Genomic DNA, 19,533 nt, shown 5'->3' with positions numbered 1-19,533 from the left:
TTCCCTTTAAGGTTTTGTGACAAATCTGCTCAGAAAAAAAAACAACAAATCTGCAGTCTGTGTGCAGGTCCTAACAGGGTGCTAGGTGTTTTATGCTTTCTTGTCTGTTGGACCTTACACTGTCCCTTTAGTTGACATTTTTGCCTCTGAAGTGCCCAGATGTTTTTCTGGATTTTGTTACTCTAGTGCACAATTTAAGCCATATGTGTTATTGTGACACCTGCCTATTTTTGTTGCAGAAAAGGTTTTAAACTTGTGATCTTGGATGAAGCAGATGCAATGACTCAAGATGCACAGAATGCTTTGAGGCGAGGTAAAGTGGCACACTACTCATCTGCCATATGCCTGGAAGCGTTACAAAATTACCAGGTCTTCTGAAAATCCTAGATAGACATAACAATCTGCCATGTCTTTATGCTACAGCAGCTGAATTTATGCAGGCAAGTTGTCTGTCGTGCTTATTTCCACTGCTGCTTGCTGGGTATGAGTAATGTAGCTTGGGTTTTGAAAGGAGATCTTGTCATTGTTTTTATAGATTTTAAAGTTGCACTGGCATTACTGATTTTGGAAAAGGATAGAGTTGACATATTGAGCCACGTGGATTCTCTGAAAAACAATCTACTGTATATACTCGTGTATAAGCCGAGATTTTCAGCACATTTTTTATATATTTTTTTGCTGAAAACAACCTCCCCCCCCCCCACCCCCACAGCTTGGCTTATACATTATTATTATTATTTATTGTTATAGCGCCATTTATTCCATGGCGCTTTACAAGTGAGGAGGGGTATACATAATAAGTACAATAATCTTGAACAATACAAGTCATAACTGGTACAGTAGGAGAGAGGACCCTGCCCGCGAAGGCTCACAATCTACAAGGGATGGGTGAGAATACAGTAGGTGAGGGTAGACATGAGTCATTGTCCAGAAAGCCGGCGGGGGAGGGGGATCGGCGAAGCAGTAGCAGGAGCCGGCGGCTGTGGCACAGTGACAGCTGCAGCTGCCGCTTAACAGAAGACATCATACTCGCCCTCCTCGCGCCGTCGCTGTAATCTCTGTCCCGGCATCGGCAGCTCTTTCTGTGCTCAGCGATCACGTGGTACCGTTTATTAAGGTAATGAATATGCACGCGTCTCCACTCCCATAGGTGTGGAGCGCATATTCATTACCTTTATGAGCGGTACCATGTGACCGCTGAGCACAGGAAGAGCTGCTGCTCCGGGACAACGGAGATGCAGCGACGGTACAAGGAGGGTGAGTAGGACGGGGGGTGGAAGTGAGCCAATGCGGGACCTGGGGAGCCATGAATACAGCAGGGGGAGCCACACATAGCCGGACAGGACGGGGGAGCCGCGCATAGCAGGACAGTGATAAGGGGGACAATGCATACCCCGCTTATACTCGAGTCAATAAGCTTACCCAGTTTTCCATGGCAAAATTAGGTGCCTCGGCTTATACTCTGGTCGGCTTATACTCTAGTATATATGGTACCTTTACAGGGACTCTCATTATTACCACAAATACAACATGTGACACTACAGCTCAGGAAAACTATCCCTGATTGGTTAACAAAGCATCGACATCGGACAGCATAAACTGGTTCCTCGAGTCTGGCTGCAGTGGCAGTCAGTATGTGCCTCATCCATTCATGGCTTAGAAAAAAGATGTGGCTGTGCTCTTGTCATAGAACTCATGGAAAATGGAAACAACTTTGCTGCTAGAGCCAGAGAGCCGTGATCATGGAGCCTATAATAAAATGCAACAGTTGGGTTCTTACCAGAGTCCTTCATACCAAGTGATTGACCCCTGGTAATAACACTAATAAGGGCTGGACTGTACAGCTCAATATCAATCTGATTCGCCATGGGTGCTTCACACTGTAACATCAAATATTAAATAAATGGCTCAATGAAATCCATACAGCTTGTGTGACTGTCTTTAAGATGGCACACGCGAATTCTTTATCACAGTATAAGTAGATCTTATGTGTAAAGCAGGATGCTTGACAAGAAATTTGAGTAGTATACTGAAATGCATTGCATCATAATATATGATCACTAGATCATTGACATTGGATATTGTCATGGGTCCATATATAAGCCATGGCATGGTGCATCACTCTCACACCCATGGCAAGAAGGACCCCACAATATTCTGTGGCTTTCAGGGATGGGAGTGGGTACTACCATACCATCCCTATTTCCTTGCCGCCTGTATAGGAAGTGTACGCAAATTGGCATTTTGCGCTGCACTAATACTAATAATCCAATCTATAATCAGGATATTGTAATGTGCATCAGTCCCTAGCCCCTCCGCCCTTCCCTACCATCTGGTAATCGGGGTGTACAAGAGCTAGCCTTACTGAGCCACGTTACAATAACTGCACATTGTAGCAGAAAAAAGGACATTTTATTCTAAAAATCACACAGTTCATCTTCTGTACCAGTCCATATGACAAATGTCATTTATATACCTCAGCCAGCAATGTGTGTGAACCAAAAATTTAGATAAATACATAAATCTCATCCACGGCCACCATTTGTATATTTTTTTTTTTAAATTCGTTTATTCAGAATAAACATACATTGCACACATTTGCAATTATCATCATTAATTATGCCATGAAATGCAAACAGTTGCAAAATATCGTCATACTAGAGGTTACAAAGCTAATGGAATGTGCATGTTAAATCATTAGTTCCTTATAAGAAAATACCTATTATACAACTTTAACAACTTTAACCATTAACAGTAAGTCGCCAAAAGAAAAACAGATTAAATCCTGCTCTATGAGCGATGCCCCCAAAAAACCACAAGCCCACCTTCCCATGTAGATATCTAGTCGGTGCAGGCTATAGAGTACGATAAGAGGAATTCCACTTGCCCCATATCTTTTCGAATTTACCTGGACATCCTCTATTTTGATACATTGTTCTTTCATATGGGATAATTGAATTCACCATATCAATCCAGACTCTAAGGGTCGGGGGGGGAGCCACCCATCCATCTTAATGCCAATACCTTCCTTGCCAAAAAGAGTGTCTCTCGGAGAAAGATTCCAGTGTAATGATCCCAAGTCTCCGTATCCCACACCCCGAACAAACAGGTCAATGGTTCGAGCGGGACAGGGATCGACAGTAAAGACGTTAATAATGTCGTTACCTCTCTCCAGTAATGAAGAACTACAGGGGCACCTCCAAATCATATGGATAAAATCTGCATCAGGCATATGACACCGTAAGCAATCTGACGACTGTAAGCGGCCCAGTTTAAAGAGTCACGTCGGGGTCAAATAGGCCTGATATATGATATATAAGTGGGTCATCCTATTATTGATTGAAGGGGAAACTTTAGTTGGAGATTCTAGAATATCTTCCCATTCCTCTCCCAGTACATCGGGAAGACGTTCCTCCCATTTCCCTTTGACAGAATTGATGACAGACCCATCTCCCACGGATAGTAGATATGTATATAGAGAGGAAATAAGTCCCTGAGGACCTTGTGATTTGAGGATACCTATCAAAGGCAAAGAAGAGATCGACCGACCCGCATTCACATTCCGTATGTGCGATTGGAAAGCTGACCTTAATTGTAAATACCGGGAAAAATTGAGACCTAGGGATGTTGTAATTATTCTGTAGTTGTTCAAAGGTTATAAAAATCCCCTGGTTGTGTATATCGCTCACCGAGAGAACACCATGGGAGACCCAGAAATCAGTGGATGGGTGATTTAGTAATTCTGGTATATACCATTTGTATATTTGCGTAAGTGGGCGCTACATTAGAGCCCATCGCAGTCTCGAGACACTAAATTAAATCCGCCACAAACAAAACATAATTATTGTACTGAATGAACCTTGATAGTTGCAAAAGAAATTGTCTTGGGTGCACATCTAGTGCTGAGAGAAAGGTAAAATAATCTGGAAGCTCACTGTAACTATTAAAGTGGACCACCTTCAGCGTGGACTTGCTCATTTGGAAGTTACATAAAATATTGCCCATTTCTTTCAATACCAGTGATCAATTGTGGGGTCTGTAATAACCTTTATTAATTGTACAGTGGTGTGAGAAAGTGTTTTCCCTCTTCCTGATTTCCTATTCTTTTGCATGTTTGTAAAAAAAAAATCCAATTCTACAGGGCCCTGTGTGAAAAAGTGATTGCCCCCCCCATTGCCTCCTCTTAAAACATAAATCATAAATTAATTGTGGTTTATCATATCTTTGGGAAGCGGAGTTCAAATTCCCTAGCCACACAAAGGCCTGATTACTGCCACACCTGTTCTCAGTCAAGAAATCACTTAAATAGGACCTGCCTGACAAAGTGATCAAAAGATGCTCAAAGGCTAGACCTCATTCCGCAATCCAAAGATTTTCTGGATCGAATGAGAAACAAAATAATTGAGATCTATGAGTCTGGAAAAGGTTATAAAGCCATTTCTAAAGATTTGGGACTCTAGCAAGCCACAGTGATAGCCATTATCCACAAATGGCGGAAACATAAAACAGTGGTGAATCTTACCAGGAGTGGCCGGCTGACCAAAATTCCCCCAAGAGCACAGTGATGGCTCATCCAAGAGGTCCCAAAAGACCCCACAACAACACCCAAAGAACTGCAGGCCTCGCTTGCATCAGTTAAGGTCAGCGTTTGACTCCACCATAAGAAAGAGACTATACAAAAATGGCCATGAATTTCCAACCTGCTGAGCAATAAGAACATATAAAGGCTTGTCTCAGTTTTGTGAAAAAACATCTTGATGATCTCCAAGACTTGTGGGAGAATACTGAGGACTGATGAGACAAAAGTTGAACTTTTTGGAAGGTGTATGTTCCATTACATCTTGTGTAGAAGTAACACTGCATTTCAGAAAAGGAACATCATTCCAGCAGTAAAATAATGTGTTAGTGGGATGGTCTGGGGCTGTTAGGCTGCTTCAGGTTATTGAAGATTTGCTGCGGTAAATGAAACCATGAATTCTGCTGTCTACCAAAAAAAAGGAGAATGTCCGGACATCTGTTCATAACCTCAAGCTGAAGCGCACTTGGGTTATGCAGCAGGACAATGATCCAAAACACACCAGCAAGTCCACCTCTGAATGGCTTAAGAAAAACAAAATTAAGACTTTAAAAAGACGGTTAATGCTCGGAAATCCTCCAACGTGGCCGAATTACAACAATTCTGCAAAGATGAGTGGGCCGAAATTTGTCCAGAGTGTTGTAAAAGACTCATTGCTAGTTATTGCAAACTTTTGATTGGAGTTGTTGCTGCTAAGGGTGGCCCAACCAGTTATTAGGTTTTGGGGACTAGATTAGACCAATCAATGATGATTTTTTTATTGTGTTGAGTGTTGTTGATGCAGTGACAGATTATGTTTTGTTTGTTTTTGCATTAAATGACTTTATTAAAAAAAATAATTTTTTTTTTACTTAATTGTTTTTAACATTTTTTTTTAAACATTGAACACCAAAACCTATTTTAAATAAATATATATATATATATATATATATATATATATATATATATATATATATATATATATAATTTTGTTTCTTCAATATTTACTAGTCACACAAGGAGACTTAAGACATATGATCCTTTAATTGCATAGATAATACACTACAATACATAGCTTGTGGCAGAAGCTAATGCACTGCATATTGGACTTTTGATCCGTGTCACACCAGAGGCCATTTTTAGGCCTCACATTGCCACTGAAATCAATGGGTCCCCGCAATTGCGCTGTTGGAGGTCGATGTAGTGATAGCGAGATCTATCTCCCTCATCTTGTAAGGGGTTAAATAAACCGCTGCAGAGGGCTCATTTGCTGCTGCTGTGTCTATGATTGCAGTTGGGAGTGAGTACTATTGGGCATGATTCACAAATTCGTGTGACTGTTACCATTCGAGAAAAATGGATCAAGGTTTTTTTTTTTCTGACAGAACAGAATTTTATTTCTCACAAGCCGTTTCGTTTACTAATACATATCTACTGTATATACTCGAGTATAAGCTGAGATTTTCAGCCCCAAAAAATGGTCTGAAAGTGCCCCTCTCGGCTTATACTCGAGTCATGGTCGGCGGGTGAGGGGGAGCGACGACTTTCAAATACTCACCTGTTCCCGGCGCTTCTGATGCGGTCCCTGCATGTCCCACGGACTTCGGGCGCGGCAGCTTCTTCCCCTGTTCAGCAGTCACATGGTACCGCTCATTAAAGTAATGAATATGGACTCCACTCCCATAGGGGTGGAGCCGCATATTCATTACTGTAATGAGCGGTACCATGTGACTGTTCACTACAGGAAGAAGCTGCCATGCCCGGAGACCGTGGGACATGCAGGGACCGCGTAAGGAGCGCCGGGAGCAGGTGAGTATTTCATATTCACCTTTCCCGCGTTCCATCGACACTCCGTCCTCCGCACTGACTGTTCAGGTCAGAGGGCGTGATGACTTATTAGTGTGCGCGCCGCCCTCTGCCTGAAAAGTCAGTGCGGAGAAACGGGACTCTGAGGAGCAGCGTGCAGCTACGAGAGGTGAGTATGTCATGTCATTTTTTTTTTTTTTTTTTTAGTGCAGCATTACATGTGGCACAATGTTGTATGGAGCATCTATGGGGCCATAATGAACTGCATGGAGCATTATATGGGGCCATAATGAACTGCGTGGAGCATTATATGGGACATCTATGGGGCCATAACGAACTGCATGGAGCATTATATGGGGCATCTATGGGGCCATAATGAACTGCATGGAGCATTATATGGGGCATCTATGGGGTCATAAAGAACTGCATGGAGCATTTTATGGGGCATCTATGGGGCCATAAAGAAGTGCATAGAGCATTATATGGGGCATCTATGGAGCCATAAAGAAGTGCATGGAGCATTATATGGGGCCATAAAGAACTGCATGGAGCATTTTATGGGGCATCTATGGGGCCATAAAGAACTGCATGGAGCATTATATGGGGCATCTATGGGGCCATAAAGAACTGCATGGAGCATTATATCGGGCATCCATGGGGCCATAAAGAACTGCATGGAGCATTATATGGGGCATCCATGGGGCCATAATGAACTGCATGGAGCATTATATGGGGCATATTTGTATATGAAACATCTTATGGGGCCATAATGAACAGTATAGAGCATTATATGGGGCTCCTGATTCAATATGGATATTCAAAAACACTTAACCTACTGATGTCTCAATTAATTTTACTTTTATTGGCATCCATTTTTATTTTTGACGTTTACCGGTAGCTGCTGCATTTTCCACCCTAGGCTTATACTCGAGTCAATAAGTTTGCCCAGTTTTTTGTTGCAAAATTAGGAGGGGGGCGTCGGCTTATACTCGAGTATATACGGTAATCTGCATATTAATGTAACTTATGTAATATAAAAGCCTGTTTTTTGTGTTTTTTGTTTTTCCCCTTTTAGTGATTGAGAAGTTCACAGAAAATACCCGATTTTGCATGATTTGCAATTATTTGTCAAAGATCATCCCAGCTTTACAGTCCCGATGCACAAGGTTTCGCTTTGGTCCCTTGAGTTCAGAAATGATGGTGCCCAGACTGGAATACGTAGTTCAGCAAGAAAAGTATATCATTTAATTTATTGATCAAGTGTTCTCAAAACATTACACAATTTGCAAAATGTACTTTTTTTTTTCTTTTTGAAATAGTGTTGATATTGCTCCAGATGGGATGAAGGCTTTAGTGACCCTGTCTAGTGGAGATATGCGTAGAGCTCTGAATATATTACAGGTAGGATATAAACTGTTATATTCTGGTAAATAAGCAATCATGTTTGGTTTCTTTACATAGGTCAAAAATTCAGTGTTGGTTAAAGGGCCACTGTCACCCCCTCCAGCCGTTATAAACTAAAAGAGCCACCTTGTGCAGCAGTAATGCTGCAGTCTAACAAGGTGGCTCTTTTAGTTTTTGCTTCTGTTATTCCCTCAATAAAGCGTTTTATAATTTTCCCCAAATACCTGTCTTTGTACCTGGAGGAAGGTCTGAAGCCTCCTCTGTGAAGCGCCCAACTGCCATCACTCATCTCTTCTGGGGCGCTGGTCGCCGCCCCCTGAGCGCTGTTATCTTCTGAAATCCGGCGCCTGCGCTGTGCGTGCCTGTCTGGGGCAGGCGCATTGAGAATTGCCCGTCATAGCTCAGATGCCGGGTTCCGTTCTGCGCCTGTGCGGGCAGTGCGGCCAGCCTGTTGCTGAATCCCCGCCCCGCACTGTGTTATGCATTATGCACAGTGCGGGGCTGGGATTCCTGGGCATGCGCACTGCACTGTTCAGACGCTCCCCCGGTCCCCCACCTTCCAGCGTTGTTCTGTGCGGCTGTTCCAAACGCCGGCAAGGAAACCTGTATATTACGGCAACACTGGAAGGTGGGGGACCGAGGGAGCGTCTGAACAGCGCAGTGCGCATGCCCAGGAATCCCAGCCACGCACTGTGCATAATGCATAACACAGTGCGGGGCGGGGATTCAGCAACAGGCTGGCCGCACTGCCTGCACAGGCGCAGAACGGAACCCGGCATCTGAGCTATGACGGGCAATTCTCAATGCGCCTGCCCCAGGCAGGCACGCACAGCGCAGGCGCCGGATTTCAGAAGTTAACAGCGCTCAGGGGGCGGCGACCATCGCCCCAGAAGAGATGAGTGACGGCAGTTGGGCGCTTCACAGAGGAGGCTTCAGACCTGCCTCCAGGTACAAAGACAGGTATTTGGGGAAAATTATAAAACGCTTTATTGAGGGAATAACAGAAGCAAAAACTAAAAGCCACCTTGTTAGACTGCAGCATTACTGCTGCACAAGGTGGCTCTTTTAGTTTATAACGGCTGGAGGGGGGTGACAGTGTCCCTTGAATATTGAGATCTTTTTAAGGCCAAGTTCAGATGACTGTATCTTCCTTCCATAAATGGACCATAATACCCAACTGACTGTGGGTCTCCTGACCAAAACAGTGTCAAAGGCATATATGAGATTATAAATTTGGGTTAGGAGACTCGTAAACATTCGGGGCATTGTGGTCCGTATATGGACCTTACAAGCCACCCCAAGTAAAGGAGAAGATTCATCCAAGACAACTTAAGTGGTCTTTGGCAAAGACCATTGAGGTTGAAACGTATTTATGGTGAACAAACACCTTGGGTGAAGCTGAAGTGCTGTCCATTCAGTCTATTTATGAAAATCAATGTTTTCCACGGACCCAAAGACTTAAATAACAGCCGGATAAGTGCTATCTGCAAAATGTTTATGGTGCACAAGTCATTAGTTTTGATTTTACTGCACCTCTGGACTGGGATACTTTGCTGCTTGCACCCATACTGTGGTTATGTAATGGGGAGTGTGCTGCTGCTTGCTACTGAATAGGTCATGTTCTGTAATCATATAGGGTATAATTTTGCTTGTTTGCTTTAATTTTTTTCCTTTGTTTGCTTGTGTTCTTCAGAGTACAAATATGGCTTATGGAAAAGTGACAGAGGATACAGTATATACATGTACTGGTCATCCGCTGAAAGTGGACATTGCCAATATTCTGGATTGGATGCTAAACAAGGATTTCACCACTGCATACAAGCGTATCCTTTCTTCTAAATGTATTCACATAGGGACAAACATTTTCCTGAGGGTATTTACTGGCTGGATCCTCTTCCTCCAGCAAAAACTCCTGCTTCCCTGAGACCTCTAAATCCCCTAGGATTTTACTGTAGCAGCTCCTGTATTAATGTATTCTTTCATACAAGCCCTTTTAAAGGAATTGTTCAGTTTAAAAGGAATATCCTGAAATGGTCTTCAAATGGTAATTTTAGACAACTTACTAATACACTTCAATTCCAAGGTGCCCCAATCTTCTGATTTCTGTCTGTCTGGGTAACTCTACTTCCTTTCCTTTCAACAAAGGACAGCGTTTCCTGTGTCAGTACATCATCATTCCTCTGTGCAAAAGGCTGTGGCTGCCTGACTTTAGGAGCTAGACCTGTCCTTTTTTAAAAAAATTTTTGTCCTTTGTGTACTTTAACAAAAAAAGGAAGCTGGCTTAGATATTGTCTGTCTGTATGGGCACTTGTCCCACATAAAAATGACAACTTGTTTGTAGAGATCCCATGTGCCAGCCATGAAAATACTAGTGAAGGAGTCATATGCAAATTAGGTTGGAAGTGCACTGGGGGTGGGTGTCGGTACACCACAACTGCTTTTTCCAAATGCATTAACTCCCCAATGCACTCCAGTCTGAATTTATTTGGCTTCTCTGCTAGATTTCTCACTTCTTCCACCAAAATGCAATCAAAGCATCATATCTGCCACACAATTACACAAAAAAAAACCTACAGCTTATTACTCAAAAAACAAGATTTCACACGGCTCCATCGATGAGAGGGAAAAAAAATGAATCTCAGAAAAACAAATCAAATGTTATAGAAGTTTGGCATCTCCGTCATTGTACTAACCTGACTAATATTGCCAGTTCATTTTTACTGTTGACGTATAAACAAAACCTATAGAACAATGGCACATTTTATTTTTCTCACCATTCAACTGCACTTGGCATTTCATTAAGTAGCTTCTGCTCTTCATGAACTTGGCTCCGTTTACTCTGTCAAGACTGACGTAGTGTGAGCTTGAGCTATAGCAGTCTTGATGAATCAGCCCCTATATATTGTAGAAATGACAAATAAAACCAAATTATAGCCTTATAACACATTTGCTATTATAGTAGCACCCCAGTTAATTGATTTTCTTTTTTATTTTTTCTTCTGAAAATGTGAGACTCCTTAACGTATTTTATGCAGATATCATGGAACTGAAAACCCTCAAAGGCCTGGCGCTTCACGACATTCTCACTGAAGTGCATGTCTATGTACACAGAGGTAAAAAAAAGCTAAATGATTTGGTTCTCATTAAATAAGCCTGTAATAAGAAGTAATAGATTATAAATATAGCTATATAGATATGCACTGCTCAAAAAAATAAAGGGAACACTTAGACTATAGCTCCTGGTAAATCAAACTTTTGTGAAATCAAACTGTCCACTTAGGAAGCAACACTCTTTGACAATCAATTTCACATGCTGTTCTGCAAATGAAATAGACAACAGATGGAAATTATTGGCAATTATCAAGACACAGTCAATAAAGGAGTGGTTTTGCAGATGGGGGCTACAGACCACATGTCAGTACCAATGCTTTCTCTAGTCACCTTCCACGACAGCATAGGAGGATGTCTCCATTCCCTAATGGGGGACAGGAAGCACGAGAGGTTAAAAGCCCCTCCTCCCTCCAAATCACCAGTGTCTTTCCTGTCCCCCATGGGGCATGGAGAGGTTCTCGTATGCTGCGTAGCCGGCGACTGCAGTGTACCTGGTTTTTCCTGCCGGGCAGTGGTGGTTGGGGCTCTGCCTTCCTCCTCTTCCTGCTGCTCCCGTCTCCCCTGGACTCGGGACCTTCCTGGCCCACATGCATCTCTGCAGAGGTAAAGCGGGCCAGTGATCCCCGGCGGTGGCCTCCATGAGCTCACCGCCTTGTCCTCCTCTCCTGCTGCAGTGTTCGGCGTCCCGGAAGAAACGTCATCATTGCGCGCACGTCACTTCCGGTCCTGCGCTCTTTGCTGGAACGCAAGTTGGAGCGCATACACTTCCTGGTCCGGCCTCCTAGCGCCCTCAGGACCACCGCACAGAGCACACCTCTCCATGTGGAGGCCTGCTCCAGGACCCGGGGAGGAGGAGGGGAACCTGATTCACCTGTGCTGGGGGCTGGATTTATTCCTATATAAACCAGCCTGAAGACACCTCCAAGTAAGACGGATCCCTGTCACAATGGATGGTGCTTCCTGCCCTGCATCTGCAGAGCCCAGCGCTGCCCCTGCTCCAGTAAGTCGGTTGCGGGGTGGGTCCGAGGCTAGGATTAGTAGGGCCCTTCTGTTCCTTACACCACTCTCCCTCTCTTTTTTTCAGGGAGACAAGTCTGCTGAGAAAATCCCGGCCAAAAAGACGTCTAAATGTGCAATCTGCAATGTAAAGCTTCCCTCTCTATGGGAGAAAAAGCTGTGTCAGGGGTGCATGGATAAAGTTGTCAGAGCCGAGCAGCCTTCCCTCCTTGACGAAATCCGGGCCCTAGTCAAGCATGAAGTACAAACCTCTCTAGCCGCCTTCAATCCTCCTCCTCTTCCACAGCCGCAGGGTCCCTCTCCTTCTTAAAAAAGGAAAATACAATTTGAGGACTCGGCCTCTGAGTCCGATCACTCGTTTTCATCTTCTGAGAGATGGGGTGAATCTTCATCTCCTAAATTTGCGGAAGCAAGAAAATATTTTTTCTCCTCTGATTATACTGACGAGTTAGTAATGGCTGTACGTAACACGATGGGGTTACAGGAGGAATCTGTTCCTCAATCTATACAGGATGAAATGTTCAGAGGATTGAAATCGGAGAGACAGATGGGGTTCCCGGTGCATAAAAAATACCTTGGATTTAATATCTCAGGAGTTGGAGCTCCCGGAGAAACGCCTATCCACCCCCTCTGAAATGAAACACAGGTTATAGATCTCAGAGAGGACAGATCTCCGACTCTACGGAAAAGCATGTCGGTCCTAGGCTGTATGATGGCTTGTATTCAGTCAGTATCTTGGGCTCACGCCCATTCCAGAACCCTTCAAGCCCACATCCTCGCAAACTGGGACGGAAATCGGGGTTCCCTGAACAAAAGAGTACACACTCCGGGGTGCGTGAAGGCATCCCTAGCATGGTGGTTGAACCCCAGAAATATCCGCAGGAGTGTGAGCTGGTCACAATCCCCCCTTGTAAGAACAGACGCCAGCAAACGGGGCTGGGGGGCAGTAATTTTGCATACTAACTTCCAGGGATGCTGAAATCAGGCAACAAGCGCCAGATCCTCCAACTTCAGGGAGTTGAAAGCAGTGGAGGAGGTTCTTCTAGCCGCAGGCAGCCTAATATCGGGGAATCATGGCAAAATTTATTCGGCCAACACGATAACTGTTGCTCACCTCCGATATCAGGGGAACTCAAAGTTCAACAGTTTAAGAAGCATCTCAAACCGAATATTCTGTTGGGCTGAAAAGCACCTTCTCTCTCACAGCCGTCCAATTGAAGGGGTCTTCCAACCTGCAGGCGGATTTCCTGAGTCGCCAGGACATTCAGCCAGGAGAATGGAGCCTGAACAGAAGTGTCTTCAGGATGTTGGTAGACAGATGGGGTCTACCAGAAGTTGATTTATTCGCCTCAGACCAAAATTCACAGGTCCAAACCTTTTTTCCCTGAATCCCAGGGACAATTCCAAAGGAGTGGATGCTCTTGTCCAGGCATGGGACTTCAGATTAGCCTATGCCTTCCCGCCAATCCCAATATTGGCGAAAACCCTTCGAAAGATCCGAGAGGAACATGTGCCAACCATCCTAGTTGCTCCAGTATGGCCAAAAAGAAGCTGGTTCAATCTCATCATCGAACTACAGATAGACGGTCCAGTTCACCTGCCAGTAGATGCTGACCTTCTCCTTCAGGGGCCCTTCCAGCACCAGAATCCCCAAAAATTGAACCTAGCGGCCTGGTTACTGAGGCCCAGGTCCTAAGTGTTAGAGGGCTGTCGGATGCTGTAATTTCTACTTTGCAAAAGTCCAGTAAGCCTGTTACTAATGCAATCTATAGTAAATTGTGGAAAACATTCTCGTCTTTCTGTCTACTTAATAAACCAGATCCACTCCATCCGAATATATCCCAAATATTGGACTTCCTTCAGCGTCGGTTAGAGTTAGGCCTTAGACCCAGCACTCTAAAGGTTCAGGTTTCTGCTCTCAGCGCTGTTTGTGACCAGGACCTGGCCAACCACCGTTGGATCAGAAGATTCATGGTATCAGCTCTAAGATCGCAGCCTAGGAAACAACCCATGGTACCCTCACGGGGCTTGAATCTAGTCCTCAGGGGTCTCACGCAAGCACCGTTAGAGCCCTTAACTTCCTGTTCTCCTCAATACCTGTCATACAAGGCTGCCTTTCAGGTAGCGATTACCACAGCGAGACGTGTGGGGGAGCTTCAAGCCTTATCGGTTAGAGAACCCTTCTTGTTAATTACAGATGACTCTCTAATTCTCCGGCTTGATCCATCTTTTCTGCCAAAGGTGGTGTCTGATTTTCACCGTTCTCAGAACATTATCCTTCCTTCCTTCTGCCAGAACCCGGCAAACCCAAAAGAAGAAGAGTTCCATTCTCTCTGTTAGACGGACTATTCTACATTATCTTGAACAAACTAGCTCTTTCAGAGTTGATCAAAACCTGTTTGTCCATCTGTCAGGTCAGAATAAAGGAAGGAAGGTGGCAAAAAGTACTATTTCTAGTTGGATCAAAAGGGCCATACATGAAACCTATCTGGCCCAGAACTTGACTCCTCCAATCAAGGTCAAGGCCCACTCTACAAGGTCTACTTCAGTGTCATGGGCAGAAAGAAAAGGCGCTTCCATCGAGCAGATCTGCAGGGCCGCAACATGGTCTTCACCACATACCTTTACTGAACACTACAGATTGGACTTATTGTCCAATAGGGATCTAGTCTTTGGCCCGGAAAGTTCTCCAGGCTATTGTCTCCCCCCCCCCCCCCCCCCCAGTGCAGAATTGGTTGCTACTCCTCCTATGCTGTCGTGGATGGTGACTTTACGGTAGCTAGTGCTATGGTATCCGTTGTAAGTCACTGGCGATTTGGAGGGAGGAGGGGCTTTTAAACTCTCGTGCTTCCTGTCCCCCATTAGGGAATGGAGACATCCTCCTATGCTGTGTCGTGGAAGGTTCCTAGAAACCGAATTACCGATAAGTCCAATTCTGTTTTCTGGCTGATGTTTTGGTCACTTTTGAATGTTTGCTATGCTTTCACACTCGTGGTAGCATTAGATGGACTCTACAACCCACACCAGTGGCTCAGGTAGTGCAGCTCATCTAGGATGGCACATTGATGCGAGCTGTGGCAAAAAGGTTTGCTGTGTTGCTGTGTCCGTCGCTGTAGTGTCCAGAGGCTGGAGGCGCTACCAGGAGATGTGGAGGGGGCCGTAGAAGGGCAACAACCCAGCAGCAGGACCGCTACCTCAGCCTTTGTGCAAGGAGGAACAGGAGGAGCACTGCCAGAGCCCTGCAAAATGACCTCCAGCAGGCTACAAATGTGCATGTCTGCGCAAACTGTTGGGCACTCAGACCATCCTCATGGAGTCTTTCTGACATCCACAGATGGGGGTTGTGCTCACAGCCCCGCACCGTGCAGGACACTTGGCATTTGCCGCAGAACACCAGGATTGGCAAATTCTCCACTGGCGCCCTGTGCTCTTCACAGATGAAGGCAGGTTTACACTGAGTACATGTGACAGACATGACAGTCTGGAGACGTCGTTGAGAGCGATCTGCTGCCTGCAACATCCTTCAGCATGACCAGTGTGGCAGTGAGTCAGTAATGGTGTGGGGTGACATCTCTTTGGAGGGCTGCACAGCCCTCCATGTGCTCGCCAGAGGGGTAGCCTGACTGCCATTAGTTACCGAGATGAGAGCCTCAGACCCCTTGTGAGACCATATGGTGGTGTGGTTGGCCCTGGGTTCCTCCTAATGCAGGACAATGCCAAACCTCATGTGGCTGGAGTGGGTCGGCAGTTCATGCAAGATGAAGACATTGAAGCTATGGACTGGCCCGCTCGTTCCCCAGACCTGAATCCGATTGAACACATCTGTGACATCATGTCTCGCACCATCCCCTAACGTCACGTTGCACCACAGACTGTCTTGGAGTTGGCGGTTGCTTTAGTCCAGGTCTGGGAGGAGATCCCTCAGGAGACCATCCACCGCCTCATTAGGAGCATGCCCAGGCGTTGTAGGGAGGTCATACAGCGCGTGGAGGCCACACACACAACTGAGCATCATTTCCTTGTCTTGAGGCATTTCCACTGAAGTTGGATCAGCCTGTAACTTCATTTTCCACTTTGATTTTGAGCATCATTCCAACTCCAGACCTCCGTGGGATTTTAGTTGTGATTTACGTTGATCATTTTTAGGCTTGAGGCTGTGTGCACACGTTCTGGATTTCTCGCTATAAAACCGCGAAAAAAACCCCTCACATTAAGCATCCTATTAATAGAATGCAATCCGCAATTTGTATGCACATGCTTTGTTTTTTTCCGGAGCGTAAACGCATTAGGTTCATTAATTTGCGGAATCGCGGGGATTCCGCACACATAGGAATGCACTGATCCGCTTACTTCCCACATAGGGCCATGCCCACCATGCGGGAACTAAGCGGATCATGTCCGGATGGTACCCAGGGTAGAGGAGAGGAGACTCCTCCACGGACTGGGCACCATATAATTGTAAAAAAAAAAAAAAAAAAAAAAATTAAATAGTGATATACTTGCCTTCTGATGGCCCCAGAAGTCCTCCCGCCTCTCAGTGGTGCACACAGCGGCTTCCGTTCCCAGGGATGCTTTGTGCGAAGGACCTGGGATGATGTCGCGGTCACGTGACCGTGACGTCATCCCAGGTCCTCACAAAGCATCCCTGGGAACGGGAGCCGCCACATGCACTGCTAAGGAGATCGGGGCCCGTCGGAATGTGAGAATAACCATATTTTCATTTTTTTTTAATCATTTTTAACATTAGATCTTTTGCATAGGCAGCATCAATGGTAAAAAGTTGGTCACACTTGTAAAACACTGTTTGACAAGTGTGACCAACCTGTCAATCAGTTTTCCAATCGATGCTACAGATCGCTTGAAAAACGCTAGTTAGTGTTTTTCAGGAATACGCATGCCAATTCCGCATGCGATATACCCGCGGCAGGAGTTGAGGAATTGCCGCGGAAATTTCCGCGGCAATTCTGTAACTTGTGCACTTAGCCTTATTGTTTTCAACACATTCCACTATGTAATGAATAAAGATTTACAACTGAAATATTTATTTCAGTGATATCTAGGATGTGGGATTTTAGTGTTCCCTTTTATTATTTTTTTTGAGCAGTGTAGATAGATTATAGATGGATTATAGATGCCGTATTTATCGGACTATAAGACGCACCGTATTATAAGACGCACCCCAAATTTGGAGTGAAAAATGCAGAAAAAAAGATTTTTTATAAGATGGGGGTCCGTCTTATTGTCCGAATTTAAGATCTCTTACCTGAGGGCAGGCAGTGGCAGAGCAGGGTCACAGGAGGCATGGTGGTGGCAGAGGTGAGGTGATGCTGAGGTGCGGTGGGCGGAACGGCGTGCACCTGAGCAGGGTCCCATCCTGCTTAGGTGGGCGACGCCATGGCCTGGTGTCCATGGGGAGGTTGCTGTGGCGGTGGCAGACGTGCGGTCACTTCCTCAGGTGGCAGCGGCCAGGGTCCCTTCCACATTTGAGGTGACGCCACAGCAGTAGTGAAGGAGATATAAAGGAACCAGCAATATAAATTCACATAGATATACTAAACTCAGAAATAATCATAAGCAATAAGGAGAACTCAAGAGTTTTTTTGCGTATAAAAATATATATTTTATTACATATAATGTTAACAAATATTCATTATAATAATAGTACTAAAGACAATATGTCAGTATGAAAACAAATTGATCCAACTTAGGTGATAGCGCAAGCGCGATCACTAACAGAGAACTGACGGAGTGCAAAAACGGGTCCAAATAATTACTAGCTGCCAGACACATATTTAGATACAATGGTCCAAGTCGCGCTGACTTAGTAGCAGCGCTAATCTTGTAATAATTAGGCGTCACACCTAACATTTGCTAAGGAACCGCACATAACAAGTAAAGCAGTAAAAAGGTTAATTACCCATATTATTAAGATGTCAGCTCTGCGAGTGATCGCTCTCCCCGACGCGCGTTTCGCGAGACAGAACCTCGCTTCCTCAAGGGGGCGTGGTCTTAAGGGGGTGAGCGTCAACATTAAATATCACCTTAATCCGGTCACATGGAAAGAGACCGGCGAATGGCATGACGCGTCAGATCGTAAGTGTAAGTGCCGTTTCCCGGACTCCCAACTGCCAATCAGCGATCCCCATGCACCCGTCGGGAGCAGCGGCCAGCGCCAAGACGCATACCACCCGACAGGCAACAGGAGACAGTACGGAGGCGGACAACGGAAAAAATCACACGAAAAATGGGGCGATCAGGTCATATTGACATTATTTCTATAAATATATACATAATATGTAGAAAAGAAACAAGATAAAAAACGATCGGAGAGTAAAGGCAGCAACAAACATCTGCGCACGCGCGGCCTACCGCGGCCATTTTCCTGAAGCCCTGGGACGCAGAGTAGTGAATCTGCGCACGCGCGGCCTCAGCAAGATGGCTGCCGCCACCGGAAAATACCGTAACTCACCAGCGCTGCTGCTCTCCATCAATACCGGGCCGCGGATTCACCTCAAATATGGATGGGACCTGCTCACGCCATACAGCTCACCATGTCACATCATCCCCGCACCTCTGTCGCCGCCACAATGTCGGTAAGCCTGCGTTCCGAATATAAGACGCACCCCCCATTTTCCTCACAATTTTTTTGGGGAAAAAGTGCGTCTTATATTCCGAAAAATACGGTATATATTTACCACCAATGTATTAATAATACGGTAATAATAATATAATAATAATGTATAGTGAAAATTAATTATATCCTACCCTCTTGTGTGTACAGCTCTTGTGCAGACCTATGTGTGTCCTCTGAGTAACACCCTTTTGAAAAATACCATAAAAATTAGTATATTGAGCACGCTAGGTAAAAAGCCACACGTCTCTGAAACCGTATAACTGATTTAAAAAAGAAAAGAAAAAATTACTCAAGGGAGTATTAGGAATAAGAGCAAAAACCTAACCATTTTAGATCTAGTGGCACTTTTCCTGTAAACTCAAAACGGTGTGCAGGTTCCTGGTGACCGAAGTTACGAATCATTGGTCTACTGTAGTTCAGCTTCAATGATATTTCATACAGTACCAGTGAAAAGGTTTTGCACACCGGATCATGCCAATGGTGCTTTTTTTTTTTCTTACTGAAATGTGCACGTTGTACAGTAGATTCACACTGAAGTAGGCAAAAACATTAAGGAACACACATGGAAACAAGATTCCTCAAAATACCTGCCTTTTTACTTTGAAAGCTTTACAACCTCTTGGCATTATCTCAAGCAGTTTCATCAGGAAGTCAACTTGAATAGCTTTCAATGAACAGGTAAGCCTCATCATACCTTAATAGTGGAATCACAGGTCTTTAGAAAGTGTTTGTGACCTTCAGGTGTTTTGCAGAGTCGGTTCTCTTACACCGTTCCATACAGTGCTGAGCACTATTCTGTATCTGTTCTAAATCAGAATATGGCAAGAACCACACAACTGAGTAAAGAGAGATGACAGTCCATTACTTTAAGATGTGAAGGTCAGTAAATACTGCAAATTGCTAGAAGCCTCAAGGTATCTTGGAGTGCAGTCATGAAAACCATTAATCGATAGAATGAAGCTGGCTGTCATGAGGCCTTCCCCAGGAAAGGAAGACCTAGAATTGC

The 19,533-nt window shown here is 44.8% G+C and overlaps 1 protein-coding gene across 4 annotated transcripts in view; it reads left to right on the top strand.

Annotated features, from left to right (window-relative positions):
- Window positions 1–19,533, top strand: part of RFC5 (replication factor C subunit 5) — a 64,407-nt gene that overhangs the window by 32,584 nt on the left and 12,290 nt on the right. For all 4 annotated transcript variants that reach the window (XM_077292257.1, XM_077292272.1, XM_077292261.1 and 1 more), the window contains 5 exons: window positions 240–313; window positions 7,437–7,596; window positions 7,681–7,762; window positions 9,459–9,588; window positions 10,801–10,878. In XM_077292257.1, the coding sequence (XP_077148372.1) occupies window positions 240–313; window positions 7,437–7,596; window positions 7,681–7,762; window positions 9,459–9,588; window positions 10,801–10,878 (524 nt within the window). The remainder of the gene's footprint in view (window positions 1–239; window positions 314–7,436; window positions 7,597–7,680; window positions 7,763–9,458; window positions 9,589–10,800; window positions 10,879–19,533) is intronic.

This window comes from Ranitomeya variabilis, chromosome 1 (genome assembly GCF_051348905.1).
Source record: "Ranitomeya variabilis isolate aRanVar5 chromosome 1, aRanVar5.hap1, whole genome shotgun sequence".
NCBI classification, from domain to species: Eukaryota; Metazoa; Chordata; class Amphibia; order Anura; family Dendrobatidae; genus Ranitomeya; species Ranitomeya variabilis.
The sequence above is the reverse complement of the archived record's forward strand: the minus strand, read 5'-3'. Positions and strand labels throughout refer to the sequence as shown.